Source organism: Ambystoma mexicanum, chromosome 6p (assembly GCF_040938575.1).
Source record: "Ambystoma mexicanum isolate Mex_15411 chromosome 6p, UKY_AmexF1_1, whole genome shotgun sequence".
In the NCBI taxonomy this organism is placed as follows: Eukaryota; Metazoa; Chordata; class Amphibia; order Caudata; family Ambystomatidae; genus Ambystoma; species Ambystoma mexicanum.
The window spans coordinates 347,489,238-347,507,813 of record NC_090935.1 but is presented as its reverse complement, the minus strand read 5'-3'; the positions used below and the strand labels follow the sequence as shown (position 1 = coordinate 347,507,813).

General features: G+C 45.6%; 1 protein-coding gene across 5 annotated transcripts in view; it reads left to right on the top strand.

Moving 5' to 3' along the window:
* Positions 1-18,576, top strand: part of PRLR (prolactin receptor) — an 850,394-nt gene that overhangs the window by 769,288 nt on the left and 62,530 nt on the right. For all 5 annotated transcript variants that reach the window (XM_069627116.1, XM_069627118.1, XM_069627117.1 and 2 more), the window contains one exon: positions 7,408-7,535. In XM_069627116.1, coding sequence (XP_069483217.1) covers positions 7,457-7,535 — 79 coding nt within the window. In that variant the 5' untranslated portion in view covers positions 7,408-7,456. The remainder of the gene's footprint in view (positions 1-7,407; positions 7,536-18,576) is intronic.

Below are 18,576 nucleotides of genomic sequence, written 5' to 3'. Positions count from 1 at the left end.
GGTGGCAGTTGCGACCCCCAAATGACGTCCCTGCAGCAAATGAGAACCTATGTGGCTGTTGCTTGCGCTAGTCTTGCTGATCCTATGTATATAAAGACGTCATTTGCGGCAGGAAGTAATCACGCATTGTGATGTGTATCTGGAGGTCGCCTACTGATATAAAAAGTCAACAGGCAACCAAGAACCATTCTTCATGTCGTCTGATCTAACCCGGCCAAAGTTAGAAGATGCTAGAAAGTGAACCATGCGCACTGTGGTGTAATGTTGGTTCACAGGATATCGTGTTTGTATTGGATTCATCCAATAATAACCGGTATTCACAGCGCTTGGCCCAGGATTCCCCCAGTTTCTATGCACTGTAACGCATGTTATTTTACTGTGGGTTAGTTGACTAGTGGTTGTTCACATTGTAGTCCAGCTTTGTAATATGTAGTTCAGGCGTGGAACAACGCTAAACATTCGTGGTGAGGGGGGGGGGGAGTTGTGGGGAGGGGGTTGTGCGGGAGATTAATACTTCAAATGTTGGGAGTGGGGCTTTAAGTAGGCGGTCTTCAAGAAGTGGAGCAGGACGTTTCAGCGTGACCATTTGGATGCCAGACGTTTTGGTGCAGCCGTTTTGCCGCAAGTCCCGTTTCAGCACAACCGGTTGGACGCGGCCAACAGGGCGTTGGGACCTTTAGGCGCGAGGATGTTTTGGCGCACAGAAACAAAGCCTGCCATCATTAGGACACGTTTGAAATACCACTGCACTCTAGATCAGATAATCAATCAGCGCAAAGGTTTCCAGTGTGTTTTAAATGAACCTATAGTTTATGGTAAGGGAGATTGATGGAACCATGTGATAAGCAGTCGAATCCTGGCATCCCTCTCCATATGACCAAAGGGGTGTGATCCTCAGCAAAGCAATATTCCTCGCTGTGCTTCTGTGCCTTTACCTGCCAGAATCTTACTTGCCAGTACTTTGAACACATCAATACGTGGTACTTAAGTTACATATAATGGACACGTGACCGTGAATTCATAATTGTACCATTTAAAGCTAGTCCTAGAAAATGGATAGTGCCCCACAGGGGGTGGGTGAGGGGCATGCCTTGACGCTGCCGATGGCTTTGTGGTACATTCTTTTCCTTACGGATTTCTTTACAGGGCATACATATGTGTGCCTGTTTGCAAGACCACAAACACGTCGCAGCTCCCCACCTGTCGCAAAGAAAACGCCACTGCGAAAGTTAGTAAAAGGGTATGATTTGGTGTCGGCTGCCGAGTGACCAGGATCATCGTTCACATACTCCGAATAGCTGTCATTGAGAAGGGGTGACTGTGTGAGCAGAGGGCTATACAAAGCGAGATGCAGCACGGGCCGGAATAATCGTCCTTACGCAGAAACAAACCCTATGCTATCGATAAGACCGTGCAGGGGGCTAAGTGCCTGCTGCTAAGCTCTGCTTTCAACTCGCTGGTCACAGGTTCAGCAGTGAAGGATTGCCTTTTCTCCCATCCTTTGGGGTTTCTAATGATCTGTACGTGTTTTAAATGTGCTGCTCGTGGCAGTGTGTTTTCAAACACGGATCCAACTTGAGTCATAGAAACGATAACAAGAAAGCTTGGTTGAACACGAGGGCTGTTTCCACATAGGCTGCAAAGTCAGGCGCATCTAAACGACCCTCGCGGCAATGTGGCCGCACCAAAATGGGCTCTGCAGCGAAAGGGGCATGCCTAAATGGGCCACACCGAATGCCTGCATCAAAACGGGGCGTACTGTTCCAGAAGTGCTCCCAAGCTGAGCCTTCCCGACTAGCCTTAGAAGCACCAAACACTTCAGGCAGCCCTTGACTGCAAAGGAGCTGTACAGTAAAAGGGTTGCCTGCTAGGTTGGAGCTTCTGAATACTAAAATCTGAGAGGCCCCAGCCTCACAGGCAGCCCATTAGCCACATGGCTATGGTGAATTAAAGGGATGTCTGGGGTGTTGGTACCTCTCGCAAAGAAACAGGAGGTGTGCCACAATTTTTTGTTGGTGCCCCCGCTCCCTTTGTTTCGTAATCACTTGCTCAGATACCTGAAAGTGGTGCCTGCAGAGGGTCTGAGTTGGTGCTTAAGAAACAAAAGGAGAGGGTGCCCCACGCCTCTTGCTTAAGGGTTCGGAATTGAGGGGAGCTGGAAGCTATTTAGCTCCTGCTTGTAGCCTAGAAGAGCCTTGTTAGCTTGCTACCAAGAGCTACATTTGGCTCCACAAGCCAACTGATGCCAACACATAAACCTATGTTAATTGTTTAGAAAAATCTTTATAGAATCAATGAAATATATACACAAGTAGAACGAGTCATAAATAATGATTATGTTTGCACCTGATGTGAAAAGTAGATTTGTGGAACACTACGTACTAACTCCTTGTTCCCCAGAGGTAGCTCCTGGTTGCTGGTTAATGCTGGATACCCAGGAGCTGCCTTTAGCTCCTGCTTATTCATTTTCGAACCCTGCTTCTTGTCTCTGAACCCCCCACCACTAAGGCCATGCCCTTTGTCCGACCCCACCCCCCACAAACCAGGGTGATGAGATTTTTTTTTTCCAACGGGACAGGCCTTAGACATTGAAGTAGGACTAAGATAAATACAAATAAAACAGTAGTCCTACTGCTATGTCTCTGGCCTGTTGCGGGGGGCAGGGAGGGTGTGTACTCACAGGCACACTCCTCTCATTGGAGGGTGAGGAAATGGGGGCGTGAAAAGCATCTCATGCCCCCATTCACGCAGAAAGAGTCATGTCGGGACCCGATTTCGGGAAAACCGGGACATCTGGTCACCCTACCGCAAACCCTTGCCCCACTTAAAGCACTGGGAGTTCAAACATACTTATTTACACAGTGTAATGGGACTATTCCGGTGCAGATTCAATGTTCCAAGCAGTGAAGTTTCTCCACGTCTGAAATCGCACACTTAAGGACTGCTGTGAAAATGGGCAGTCTACTGCCTCCTCCCTCTCCCCCCAACCTTCCAATCACTCCCCTTACATGCAAGTACTAACCCCCCCCCGTCTCTCCCAGAACCCCATCACAATTTCAATTGCCTAAAAATGGATGTTTACCAATGCAGGCGCTAACCATACAATTCTTGTCTTTAGTAATTGCCACCATTTATAGTCTGTGTGCTGTCCTGCCACGCCATGGCTCTGTAGGCCCGCAATGTCAAGTCAATATAACCCAACATTTTGGGGGTCTGGGGACTGCCCAATAGTCTTTGCAGCACTGGCACAACAACACTCTTTACTTTATGATGCACTGATGTATTTGACCTGTTAATCAGGCTCTTTTCCTCGTCACAGAACTTGCCTCATGAGGCGCGGCCACATGAGGTAAGTACAGTGACTAGGAAGAGTAGTACTAGGAGTAATGAAGATTACCGGTAAGTAACCAGAGCATTCTGGCCTCTCAATGGAGACCAGGTACTTATGAGTACCAGGGTGGCCTCCGCCAGGGTTACTCTCATTCACCTCGGGGCCTGCCAGGTGTGGTTGATCAATGCCTGGAGGTGGGTGGGGCTTCTTCTCCACTATGTGCATGATGGCGTTTACTTTGCAAGCGTTTGCTGTCAAGCCACTGCTTATCTTTCAACAGCGAAAGAACTTCGAAAAAAATACTGCGATCTACAGAATAAAACGGAAGGGCCTTCTTTGAATTTCTATTCTTGCATAATATGGCCAATAACGACACTTTTTATACAATTATTTATCTTGGATGAAACCATAATATTACAATATTTTGTGCTTGGGCTAAGCATTAAGTAGGGCTATTATGTCATGGAAGATCTTTACCAGTTTTGGGGATGAAATTGGGATAAGCACAGAGACCACTGCCGAAATCCAACATGAAGACGTGCCTTGGTTGCTGGATAGGATCAGAAAAATAAGCGCTATGTGGGACTTGAGCAACATCCTAGAATCCTATGCCGAGGATTTGTTGTTCTTCCAATGAAAGGTGGAGCGTTACTGCTGTACATAAAGAAATTCCCAGATAAAACTGCAACACATACATGTACTTCTGGTTGAACCTACTACATAAGAGGTAGGAAATCCTGGGATCAGAACAGGAGGCGCCACCCAGACCACTAAACATTGGATTTTATCCCAGAAAGGTCTGGTGTAATTCAGAGGTTATGGGTATAATCGTGACCTTTGCATTCAGATGCTTTTTGGGAATGATGGAGGGAACAAGCTCCATTGTTATTGGCTCTTTGCACATTTTTCTATTACATTTTAGGACACATCAAGGTGGTTGTGACCTCGGGCCTCATTATGAGCTTGGAGGTATTTTGTAGGTAAATCCTCTGAGATACCAGCAAACAGATTTACAGTTACCACCACTTGGGCCCGAGGATTTACCCCTGGGTTACAAGTGGAGGCAGGTGGTGTCAATTCCCAGTTTCTGGAGTCCGTTGGACTCCAATGAGGTTCTTGGTGGAATTGCGAGCGGTGGAATTGCGAGTGCTAATTCCACGGATGTTTTTTATTTGGGCGGAGGACAAGTGGAGGAGTCACCTTCAGCATCATCCTCAACTTCCCCTCCAAAAATCGGCTGATTTACCACTCCTAATCCTGGCAAACTTGTAATTTGGCGGTGCAGGAAAGTGGCGGTCAAGGAATTGCATCCAATTTTTTCCCGCAGCGCCAAACACGTGAGGAGGCCCCCTGTCTTTTTTTTAAGAATGTGAAAGTTAATTGAATAAGTAGATTATGTATAATGATGGTTAAGTGATCCTTCTTTTTTTTGTGTGATTATCAATTGTGCAAATTTGCTGAAACCCAGTGGCAATAAATTAATGATGTGCAAGTCCAATAGTAGTGTTTTGGTCCAATTATAGCTCCTGTAACGAGCCTAGATGTGAAAAGGCATTTTATATTTTGGGGGCGGCAGGGAGGGAGAGAGATAAATATATATATATATATATATATATATATATATACGCATGCAGCCGGAGTTTTACGCCACCGCATTACCCCCTGTATGCAAGCCATGAAAGTGCATCTCTGCACGGGGCAGTAATTGGTGGATTTGATGACGGCTCCAAGGTCTGCCAGGCACTAATGGAGTGGTTCTCGAGGTGAGGTGAGTCCCTGTTTCAGGGCATTTTGAGTAGGTCTAGTATAGCTCAGCGGGCAGTTGATATTTAGTCGAACATGGCCGATAGTGTTCATATAGAGACCACGATCCTTTTGAGTAGGCCCATTGGAATTGCACAGTTAGCCAATTTTGCTCATAATCTTGCAGTCCAAGGCAGGTGTGTAGTCGACAAGGCCTAGAGACTAGAAATGGTGCCTTACCTTGCTCTCCAGGCTGACTTGAATGAGAAAATGTTTTAGTCAGTAGTGGACTTTGGTCAACAGGCCTCGGTAAGTACTTTTGCTGCGGCTTCCAGTGTGTGCAATAGTCGGGACTTTTGAGGCATTGCACGGTCTCCTTTTTTATGCTTGGGGAATAACAGTACTTTAACTGTTGGCCCGGATTTTTTTTACTATTAACCCTCTCTATAGTGTCTTCTAGGCTAACCAGATGAAGCCGTCTGGTAGATTTCTGAAGTGTTAATGCCTCACTTTCTGTTGTTTGCATAAAGACTGGAAATAGACCGCCCCCATTCTTTTGCTGTTGTAAAATTTGCTTGTGCAGAAAAATCCTTTATCGGAAATTGTGGTCATTATATAGTATAGCCATTACAAGCAGCGTGTTCTATTAAACTTTCCATACTAGGCAAACCTATCATTACAGTATACAATCAGTGTAACATTCACCTTAATTCATCTGGTAACATCAAAATGTAGATGTTAACATTTCAGATGTGTTTCAGAGAATCCATGTGCTTAATTCCATGATCTGAGTCCAGCGCACCCACAGTGAATTTGAGAAGATCATGGAATTGCCAGATGCACAATAAGCCGCGTCTTGTCCAATGTTCTGAATACCGAGAAACCAACACACATTGTGAGAGTACATGTCTTCTGGACGCCATTTTCTTTCAGCACTGGGAATGTTTAATCTAGAACCTTAAGCGAGAAGAGACTGCCTGTAACAGATAGCCTTTTTTTTCTCCACTTCTAAAATGTCATCTACAATTTTTGTGAAAGTCCGGACATATTTTTCAGCAACAGAAAAGTAAAACGTTCTTGCACAACTTCAGCCAATCTTCCCTTGTTTGTCAGATAATTCACATTGTTGCTCCAGTCCCATAGCAATGCCCTTTTCAGTCTATGCCTAGATGCCCTAAGCCCAACAGAGGACCAGCCGGTAAATCTAGCACCACATGAGAGCCATGCAGTCAGAGCCGGCCTTAGGGGGGGGAGAGCCGGGCGACCGCCTGGGGCGCCACGCCCCCCATGGCGCCTTTTGCCCCTGCCACGCCAGCTCGGGGGAGTCTTTCAAGAGCTCCCCGAGCTGGCGTTGTGGTGCAAGGCGCAGCAGGCGGCCTTTTACTGTAAAAGGTGCCCGCGGCGGTGGGTGCATTTAAATGCACCCCTCCGCCGTGGACACTTTTCACAAGAAAAGGCGCCATTAGCCCCCACCACGCCAGCTCCGGGGAGTCTTTCAAGCGCTCTCCTGAGCTGGCATGGTGGCAGGCGCCTCATTGTCATTGAATGACAATGGGGTGCTAACGGCACCTATTTAACCTCTTCGCCACAGCGAGGAGGTTAAAAAAAAAAAGTTGCCCATCCTGACCCACCCCGTTAACCAGGGGGGCGCGGTGGGCGAGGGGGCGCCAGTTCGCCCAGGGCGCTGCTGGCCTTAAGGCCGGCACTGCATGCAGTGTATGATTTGGCAAAGATTTGTAAAAGTGTTACATCTGTTAAGGCAACTGTCTAAGTAGCTTGCCAAATGCACAGAACATGGCATCGTCGCTGGCAGGTCTTTTAAAGACATATAGCCGAGCGCTTTAGGTTAAATATTGTGCTCTAGGAGGTAATGCCTAGTTCAAGCCGAATGTCCCGAATCGGGAAATATGGATGGAGTAAAACTAACTCAATCCTCCCGATCTGTTGTCCTTCAAGAACTCAAATGGAGCAGTCTAGTTTTTTCGGCTACATATTACATCAGGAAAAATACAGGTTTTACACATTTTTACTAAGCCTTCAGCTGACGGCTTGCCATTGTGATGCCTCGTATTCATTTCGTACTGTGAGCATACAGTGATGCGCTCTAGATTTCGTATGTGCTTTCTTAAATGTGCTTTGTTTTAATCGTATTATTCAAACCGCGAATCATTTTTTCTGGAGGTCATTTAAGGTACTCTACTGACCTCCAGTGGCCATATTCATACGAGGTAAATGCTATCGTATAGACGCCAAACGATTCTCGTCACTGTATCTATATAAAACCTCTTTTAAATACGTTTTTCCAGATTTAAATGTTTTTTTTCTTTTGCCAGTGAACCAGAGACGCTGAAACTCCCACTGGAGGAGAAGTGAGGCAACAACATGCGACGAAAACTAAAAGTAACTGCCTCAGCCATCACGTTTTTTCTGCTGCTTCTAATAAACACGGAGATGATGGATGGTGAGTAAAGGTCTTGGAATCAACCCCTCACTTGAGTGATTTCTCATTGGAACGGCTCATACGTTGTTTTGAGAGAGTACTCCACTCCTGCAGTTTGACCGAAATGCCAACACACATTTGTCAAAAGTTTGAAATGTACTTTAAAACTCATCAGTGGGCACCTTTTCAGCAGCGTTTTGTTTTGTGTGACGTTGCCCGCTCATTCCTCATTGATGTGAAATATTCGAGAAGGGTGTGTGTGTGTGTGTGTTTTAATGGGGTGGACTTCGGTTCTGATATATACTACATTGCTAGTTAATTTTAAATCTATTCAGGGGTAGCTACTAGACTTTCATAGTGAGTGAGACCATGCCGTACACTCAGCCTCATTTTGAATATCGGTGTTTATGGATGTATATGCAAATACTTGAGGCCTATGTTTCACATTGTTCATGGGGAAACCTACCTGGGAGTAGGGACTCCTGTATTTTGGCTACAGGTGTGATTCGCCTCTTCGGGAGTGTATGAATTCTTTAAGTACTAGAAGCTGTAGTTGTAACCGGGTTATACTATTGGTACAAATACAACAAGGGTGCGGGGGAGCCCCTCTAGTGAGAGCACTCATGTCTCAAATACCCTGTTTTATGGAATTTCTCACTCACGAGGGTCTACAAGCACGTTTTAGCTCACTGCACCCCTCACAAAGGAGAAATATCAATTGTCTTAGTAGTCTGGTCCTACCCACAAGAGCAGTCCAGCACCGAAATGCTAGGTAATTCTCCTCTGAACAAGAGTACCACGACCAACCCCAGACACGTGATTATGATATGATATATTTTATTTGTATCGCGCTCGTACACAAGTGTTTCAGAGTGCGTCCAGGCAAAGGTAGGGGAACAAGGGAGAAACAAAAACAACACTCTTACTAGGCCCAGTGACATTTAGAAACTGCACGCATTTGTGTAAAGTGCTATTTCGCTGTCCATGGCTGCTGTGCTATTTGCAGAAGCGCTATTATACAGCATTTTAACACATTTTTGTGGAATGCAGGTTGGCCCCAACCACTTACTCCGGAAGTACCTATACTAAGAGGCTGTGCGTGCATTTGTGTGAAGTGCTTTGAAAAGTGCTGTTTTGCTATTTAGCTGGTTACTGATGAGTGCTCCAACACTCTCACCTCACCAGTAATTCTCTTATTGCCCTCTCCCAAGCTCTTTGCATGGCCCCCGGCTTCTCATTTCATCTCTAAAACCCAGGACGTCCTGTCCAACCTTTCGTCCTCCTCTCCTCCTACTCTCTCCTCTTCCTCCGGCCCCCCTATGGCCACCCCTCCTCCCTCTTTCTCTTCCTTTCCTCTGTTCTCCCCTGATGAGGTTTCTAGACTAGTCAGATCTATGAACGTCTCGTCAAAACAGGTTTTTCCCCTGTTCTTCCAAAACCATGAAGCACCACATTGACACCCTCGCCCTGGCTGACTTCTGCAATCACTCCTTCGCCACTGGAGCCTTCCCTTCCCCCCCTAAAGCACTCCCTTGTGCACCCTCTTCTCAAGAAACCCTCAGCCGACCCCTCCTGCCCAGCTAACTTTCACACAATCTCTATCACTCCTTTCCTGGGCAAACTCCTAGAAAAGCTGGCCAGCTGGCCATCTCCCAGCTTGATCTTCACACTGAATCTGCTGGTTGTCTCGATGACCATCAGTCTGGCTTCAGAACAGCCAGAAGCACAGAAACTACTCTCCTTAATATCCGTGAAGACCTGCTCTCTAACCTTGATTCTAATCTCCCCTCGGTCCTCCTCTTACTCGATCTCTCTTCTGCCTTTGACACGGTCAACCATGCCATCCTGGTCAACCGTCTCTGTGATAACCTGGGTATCACCAATCGGGGCTGAGCCTGGCTGGCCTTGTTCCTCTCTGATCGACCCTCCCAGATCCAACTTGGGTCCTTCATCTCCTCTATCTCCATCTCTACTTGTGGTGTTCCCCAGCGGTCTAACCTCTCTCCCTGGCTTTTCAACCAATACCTGGCACCTCTCACCCACCGCACTGCCGCTCTCTGCTCCAACTTTCACTGCTATGCGGATGACACTCAGCTCGTTTTCAAGCTCCCCTATGTCATCTCTTCACCTTTTCTCATCTCTGTCTGTCTGCTATTCAGGAGTGGTTTGCCACCAATGATCTGTGCCTTAATGCCAGTAAAACAGAGATTCTGCACCTCCGATCCCTCTTCCAAGACGAGTTCTAAACCTGTGAAGAATAATCCGACCCTTAGAACAGCCGCCCAGCCCCCCATTGAACACAGCGGTGCCAACATGCCATTAATTGATTTTTCCACGCCACTGGATTACTTAATAGCGGCTGGCTTCTCTCTGTTGATAGCAAGCTCATCTCAGCCTTCTGCCCTATCTTGCCATCCAGCCATACCATCTCAACCCTCAATCGATGTAAACGCTATGGGCAGTGCTGCTCGCACTGCTCAGGTGCACAATTCTCCTTTACAACATCTACTTCTACAATCCAAGAAATTGTGCAAGCAATCAAGCCAGTGCTGTTCAAAACTTAGACATGGAGTCTATGTCTCTAATCCACAGCAACAGGGCATTTTGCCCTGTTGCTGTTGATTTAACTCATGCCACCTCTTTCCCTTCACCCCTGCACACAGCTGTCTCCTTTCAACCACCTCTTACTTCCCTTCCAAACCCGTCCGACTAACCCGTCCCAATCGCCAATCATGTTTGCAAATTCCACCCATAATTCGTCTGTCTTCTCACTTTCTTTTGCTAATCCCACTACTAGGAGGTTGGCGCTCCTGCGGTCACTCCAGTCTATTTCCCCTTGAGCCACTGCTACTCCATTTGTAGAACTGGGGCTTCGTGCCACGAATACAGCTCTTCTGTCATTAACCAAGCTGTTCGAAAATGTCGACACTAAAATTAACTCAAAAACATATTTGATATTGCAACTCTTAGAACACACGACTCGCATGTATCTGCGACGATCCCACTTCGGGAGCAGATCGATAGGATTTTACCCTCCAACTGTAACCTCAGTGAGATGCATGTTGAGGAAGGGACCTCATCCGTCAGAGAAATTCCCGCTTCTATGCCTATCTTAGCTGATTTAGTCGTCATAGTCCCTGATGCCCAATCTCATGCCGAGGTCTCGATCCCTCAACCTTTGACTAAACCAACATTTACTATCATTGCTAATTTGAAGAAATCTGCTAAACCCCTCGATTTTGAAAAAAACAAAAAACATGAAATCTTCCACAACTACCATCAGGCTTGCGGCACTTCGTTCACTCCTTAACCATGCCAAGCAAACCGTCCCAGATAGCCAAGTCCGCTATTACTAAAAAATATGCAACATTAGCTCGGGCCAAAAGAGATACGCAGAAGAAGCTTGCAAATCAAGCCTCTCCCTCGACTTTTGCCGTCTGCTTACAGTACAAAACACTTGATGACCTCCTACAAGAAGTAGAACTTCATGACAAAAAAGCCCCAGAGCCTATCCCGTGCACGCAGTCAGTCCTCTCTTGTGTGCCTTTAGACTCGCCCCCCACAAATCACTGCCTCTTCGCAGTAATAACTTAACCTTACAACAAAGGCGCATTGAAATTGACAAGTCGATTGCCTTATTTACCTCTTTGCCCCAAACCAGACAAAGCAAATCAGCCGTGAGTACTTGGAATTCTAACAGACCAATGCAGAAACATGCCCTGGCAGATAGGTCAAGAGCATTGTCGCCTCCAGTCAAATCTGCATTATGGTCTCCATCTTTACCAACAAGTAATACTGCTTCTCTTCGGACCCAGAGGTTTTTGCAAGAGCCCATGCTTAAACATAAGGAAGTCCTACATGCCTCCCCTTGCTATCAATACTTACTACTTCAATGCAGATGTGGCTCCTTCATTTATGATTTGAACAGAACTAGCATTCTGAACATCTTTAATAATGTTCCGATCCTGGAAGATCTTTGGTCTTCTGACACAGCGCAAGTGGAGTTCTTGCATGACAATGATCTATCAATTGCAAGACTCTGGATACAGTCAGGCATAGTACTCAGCCAGAGCGCCATTGTTCCAACTGGGCTTTTTTTTCTCACTCGGGAACCTTCATCAAACAAACTTAAGACGCCTGGATTTTCAGGCGATAGTACCCGCTAAAAAAATTATAATTCACCTTTTCTACCTCCTGAAAGTAACTTGCACTCAAGGAGCCTTTGAATCGCTCCGACAGACAGAATATGCTTCCATATCAAATTGTTCGCTACAATCGCGTTACGTGAACCAAAATTAACTCAAGACTGATAACATCCACACTTACGAATTTGCCAGTTGGAACACTAGGGGCTTTAAACATCTTCTAACAACGACCTCAAATCCACTAACTACCTATGACATCGTTGCCCTTCAGGAAATGTGGCTAACTGAACCCCCTATTTGGGACAACTATAACGTCGCACTGCTTCCAGCCAAAGCTTCATCCAGAGGCAGACCAATGGCTGGTTTCTTAGTTGCGGTGAAAACTGCCTACAGCTTGAACCGTGGGCCTCTCCAAATATGTTCACTCAACTAGTAAAAATCAAGTCTCCTTCGAAGTACTAGCCTTAATCCACCTATATTGGAATCACTGTAGCATAAAGGCAGATACATTCTTTCAAGATTTAGGATATGTATTAGATCTAATCAATAGGGCATATCCTCCTAGCTGGCAATGTCAGTATACATTGTCTGTCCATAGGCACCCCTCAAAATGCAGCCCTCGTACACCGTTGGTCTTCTCTTATGGCTGAGAGACAATCGTGCTCAATGGTGCAATTCCTGGCGACACCCCTCCTCAAAACACGTGGAAAAGAGACCAGCAAACAGTGATCATTCATTATGTTTACACAGATTATGAGTTATGTCCAATCATCAAACGTTTTCTGGTCAAGCCCCTGAGACATAGTGATCACAAGCTTCTGTCATTAACTTGGACTCTTCCCTCAGCCAAGTTGCAGTTTTCCAGACCTGCCCTTGCACCTTCTGGTGGTATAAACCAATTCAGATAGACCCCGAATTGCCTGAGACATCTAAATACACTCCTTTTGAATCAAGATTACATATTACATCCAGAGCAAATATACTCTAGTCTTTATGTAGTGGCTTTACAGATGTTCAAATTGCAAACGTCCTCATTTTCCAAGTGCATCCACAAACACAAACATGCATATGATCTCGAGTTACACAAAATGGAAACCGCTTTTCGCCTTTGCAAAAGAAAACTCTCCAGCCTGCCACTTGCGATTAGATCCTTAAGGCTGAGGCAAGCAAAAGCATAATACAAAAATTTGGTCAAATCGCGCAGAGCCTTAATTATGCAGAAAGACACAGAACAAATGTTAGACATTAGCTTCCAAAAATTCAGCTTTAATTTAGGGCCTACTCAATCGGGCGAATCATATCACGCAGACTAACGCGCTCCCAAGTCTGTGATCACTACTATCGTACCTTGTATGCCCCTGCCCCTTTTTGTCAACAACCCTGGGTGAAAACAGCTTCCAATGACATCACCATCGCCTTTAATCTAGAAGACATTATTTTTTACATCTCAAAGTTAATTTCTTCTAGAGCACCAGGGCCTGATGGGCTTAGTAACACCATGCTAAAATCACATCCTGAAGCCAGGGCCAAAGTTCCCAACAGCATTTTCACTCGTATTGTGAAGCGGCAACAAATTCCACCTTTATGGCGAAAGTCCATCATTGTGCCAATTTTCTCACCAGAGAACTATCGTCCCATCGCTTTATTGGATGCTCCAGGCAAACTGTATGCTCAATTAATCCTAAGAGATTTCAACTGTTGGATGTTCTGTCAAGACCTGCATGATCCTTTTCAAATGGGTTTCATCCTGGGACTAGGCACGGCATTCAATTTATAACCCATCAACGCGATAAAAATGCATGAACAACAAGCGAAGTAGCCGGTCTAGATGGCTCTCATTGATTTTAAGACTGCTTTTGACTCTGTGTCCAGAGACTTGCTAAGAATTAAGCTAACCAACGTAGCCTGTCCTACCCACATCCAGGCTCTGATTTCACAATTACATACTGACACAGCAATCCAGATTCGCTCGACTTCAGAAGGCAAACTGTCGGCCCCTCTTCCTACCTTTTAGAGGCCTTAACTGGCCTCTGTTAACTTCTTTTTGTATCGGACATGAGGCATCATTTTGCCAAAGCCATCTCTGACTCTCCAAAACGAGGTGAACAAACTGTACCCTGGCTGCTCTATGCAGATGACTTAGTCCTTCGAAAAGACCAACATTTTAATTTGTGCATCTAGGCACCAGATCAAAAAATACCCCTATACCTGGCACCTTCATGGAACTCGTTTACAAGTGGTCAATGAATACCACTATCTATCTAGGTTTAAATACCAATAATCGTATCTCTGATCTCCCTTATTCTTTAGAACGAAGGAAGAAAGTTCAGACAGCTGCTTCTCAAGCTTGCATTATCCATACGAAATATAGCAGATATTCCACTATATGACTACTCAAATTCTATAATCGACAGGTAGTACCCATAATTACGTATGGTGCTGAAACCAGAGCCTATAGGTCAGAATTATTTTGGTTGCGATTGGCGGCTCTAATTAGGAAGCAAGTTCTATCGCTGACAGTCAATCAATGTGCATACTGAGGCATGAAGTGGCCGTGCTATCATTAAACATTTCTTCTGTTTGGAAGATGTGCTTCTTATATAGGAAATATTTATTAGCCTCAAACCCTACCTCCCCACTATACGCCTTATCCGTTTATGTGAGCTCCACCAAACACCATTTTATGGCAATTTGGAGACAGCATATAACCGATATCATGGCAGTGGCTGATATTTCCACTGAGCTCTTACTGACCAATCCAACACGAGCCAAACAAAAACTATGGCGATATGGTGTTAGGCTCACCAACATTTCAAACTTGAACAATTCAATTTAAAAACCTTTCACACCCCAGTATCTTATCTAGTGAAGTTCCCATGCACACTGTACGGGATTTTTTCTTACGATTTCGATTGAACTTCTGGCTGACGAAGGATGCTCTAGCCAATCGAGGAATCTTTACCAAGTCTGACAATGTAGGCACATTTTGCCAAGATCCATGAACTTTGAGACATTTGCTTGTATTCTCTCCGATGTTGTTGGCGAAACTTTACTTGCAACAGTTTTTTTCAAGACTACTTAATCCTACCATGAGAATCTCTGTGGTACGGAATCTTCAGCAGCCAGCGCGCATGTGTCAGAATTGCGACCATGACTTCGGCTGACTTAGTCCAACTCTACGGCATTCTCTCCTTTTTATCTTTTTCTTGACTTGTAGAAATGTTAAAAATCACACTAGAACAAATGTTAAGTAAAAAAACGATATATTTTTAGAGTTAACCCTCTAATGAACCATGAAATATGTATTTTACACTCTCATTATTGTCGCATGCTTTTATGTACGAAATTACATGTGATGACGAATTTATTTTCTGATGATTTTAATTTAGATTGGTGTACATTGAAAGGTTGATTTTCTTCTTCAACCATAACAAGACATTTAAAAAAAAAATCAAGATGGCGGTGTCATGAGGCCCGGAGGTCTCATTGTGTTGTGGGTGGGTGTTGCAAGAGGCTTCCTGATCTGGAATCTGAGAGCAAGGGTAGGGAAGATTAACGCCATGCAATCTTCTATGAATTCCTGGATAAGTTCTTACACTTGTGGGTGAAGAAAACGTGAGTCGGATGCAGGCGAATGTCAATAGAATGGAGAGTGGTCAAGGCAGTGACCATGGCGTCTTTGGATTCCTGGAACCGCATTCAGGGTCCAGCTTATAAAGGGGAAGGCCATGTTTTTTCAGACTGAGGTGCCGCCGCAGATGCAAGTTGGCCCTGTGTGTTTGGCCAAAGGCTGCAGACTGTCCTTCAGAGGCAAGGTAGGAATGGGTGGTCGCACAGTAGTTGGTGGCAGTGCCTCAGCACCTGCAGTCCAGGGAGCAGAGGGTTAAAACCGCACCCAAGCAAGAGACTTGAGCGGGCTGGGCAGCGGGACTCCTGTTTCCAGAGGTAGCACGGGCACCCGGCGTTTGAGGCGGGCTCTGCAAGTGGTTAGAGGGACACTTGTGGGCAGCCAGCATTATTCAGGGTTGCACACCGGACTGTGAAGGCATGAAACATTTTGGTTTTCAATGGGTAGGAGGTACAAGGATCTTCCTGACGTTTCTGTCTACCATCTTCATTGATGGGGAGGGGGGGGTGGAATTGGAGTTTTGGTATGAATGTGAAATAATTCAAGTAGGTTAGTCTCCCCCCAAAACCCCCATTTCCTTTATCCCTCTGCAACCGCCTCTCCTCCCCCTCACATTTGGATCATTTGAATGCCTGTTTACATGGTAAGGGGCATGATTGTGATAGGCACAAAGTTGCTAAGACTACATTTCTATATACAACTGGATATGTAGGGCAATGATTTTTCAGATTTGTCGCTCATTATTTTAGGGGAGTTGTAACCCCTGTTTTCATCTATGCGCAGTTAAAATATTTGACAAAGTTCTTGTTCGATCGAGGACTGAATTGAAATTAAGCACTCCAAGAGTTTGCACTATTAGCAAAGCAGAGGGATCCGAATGCGGTCATTACTTGCTGGTAATGGCTTTGATTTCGCGCTCTTGAGTTGGCCTGGCAAACACCTTGCGCCTCATCTTCTCTGCTCCCACGCAACTCCCTTCTGGCTCTCGGAGCCGGCACTCTCCTCCAGTGTGGCCCTCCGCCTGCTCCACTCCTCTCTCTTCAGTGCTGGCATGGAAATGGAAGAGGCGCATTGTCTTTTCAGATGGTGGCGCTCCAGCCTTCCTTCCCCTGGGCTGCACTCTTTGCGTGGGATTCCATTTTTAACTGTGTGAAGCTGCCTGCGCTCTGAAAATACTGCATTTGGAGATTGTGCTTCTAGTTTCTTCCCTCAAGTGGCCCCTGGACTCTCGTGACTGCTGGATGTTAACAGCCATAACCAGTGGGTGACCTGCTTTACCAACTGGTAATGATGCATTTGACCTCCTTGAGGAGCTTGGGTCTGCTCCAGCCTGTAATTTGGTTGGAAGGCCGTTTTCTCCCAAGAAAGCTCTCCAGTCTGGCCAGGCGTTATTGCATCAACAGTTCACGGGGAGCCTGATGCTGCCTTCTAGCTATAAGTGGCTTACCACCCCAGCAGAGAGTATTGATCGGTTAGCAGGATGTCTGTTTTGTGAAGCTTTATAGTGGTCTACAATCCCGTCTTTGATGGTCGCCAGACATTGTGTGAGGTGAAAAGAACATCTTTACTTTAGTTCTTGTTTTTGGAGTGGGGGTGGCGCGGTTCCAGTGTACCATCTGGACATTTTCTGATTGGCGAACTGTGCTTATTAAGCTGTTGAATATGGTGCTGCGAAGCTTCTAAAGTCCCAGGGGTGCTGTGGAACCCCCACATGTTCCTCAGAATTACAAAGGGATGGTAGTGGACTCTGGAAAAGATTTCTAAGTGTTGGTTGAACGTTGAGGACAAGTCACAACATCAACTGGCTGCCAATGCCCGTGGAAGTCATTTCCTGGTCTTCTGAGATACTGTTGTGTGATGGCGGTGGAAAATGCTGTACCAGGCAGGGCATTTTGAGAATTGTGGTTACTCCCCCCTTCTTTGTACTTAATCTTAATGAATACCTCCACAAAACAGTGAGCGTTCCTCTGCAGCCTCGACGGGTCCGTGCCGCTGAGGAAGGCTTTCTCCACAGCTGCTGGTAGAGGGCGAATTTGATGGGTTGCTCCCGAGAGAAATCTTCCCGGCTCAGGCTGTGCCATTCATGCAGTGGACTCTTTTTCTGTACTTAGTTTCCGTTTTAATTTGTTCATGTATGCATCGATTCCGTGCAGTCTGTGGCTCGTAGCTCCTCGGCACCTACGCCCCTCCTCACTTCCCAACCCAGCACCACGCTCTGCCAGAAGTCTGTTTCGAATTTCTCTAATAAGCATTTAATTCCTCTTTATTTCAACCATATTTATTTTGACATTCACAATATCACAACTTCTGCAAGTCGACCGCCCTCCCCCCGCAAACGCAATGCAAGGGTTCCTCTATTAATATGTTTTTCTGATGTAGTGGTGATGGTCAGAGAATTTTGAACATTGTTAAACCAGAAATTCGGTAAGTGAGTGTTTCCATTTTAGCAATCGAGAGATGTTTATAAAAGTGGTATTGGCTGCACTGAATGTAATGCAAGTCCCCTGGCAGGTAAATCGGGCACTGTTGCCCATGTCCCAAGAACTAAAATAGCTAAATTCTTCTCATCAACAGTGCACGAGCTACTTTCTTTAAGTTCTACATGGTGGTATTTGCATGGCCAACCGTGCCGAAAGGAAGGTCTGCTCTTAATCTGTCCTGCCGTGCTACGGTAATTCAGGGAGCCAAATACCACCATTAAAGTTTCAGACTGAACATCATGGAAGTGTGTGAAGCCCAAGTGTGAGCGACCCCATGCTAGTCCAATTGGCCACACACGCTTACAGGGACTAGGGATTGCTCATTGTGACCACTCTTGGTTTATATGTAACTTGCTGTGAATGTGGCACTCTTTTTTTTTTTTTTTTTTTTGATGTTTTTCTTGGCTTCTTCTCTAACCTGGATGCAGAAATATTTGTCTTCATAGGCATCAAATGTATGTCTGGCTCTACAATCCATTCCACACACGGGGTTTGTTGTGGGACAAGTGTGTTTTTGTGGGGAAAAAATACGTTCTTAAGGATTATTATGTTTGGAGCGTATATTTTAAAAAATAAATAAATAAAAGATTTCTCAAGCAATCTTAACGGGAACTTGAGCATCGCAAAACAACCAGCCGTGCACTGCACTATTGCTCTGGACTACTCTGCGTTCTCCATCTCTAGTCTTTGGATTGCCACCGCTGACTAAATACAGCTGGGCTACATGCACCCTCTATAGCAGATGTCTTCAAATTGTGTTGGGCGCCACATTCCTGAGGAACGCAAGAACCCAACCTGAAAGAAAAAAA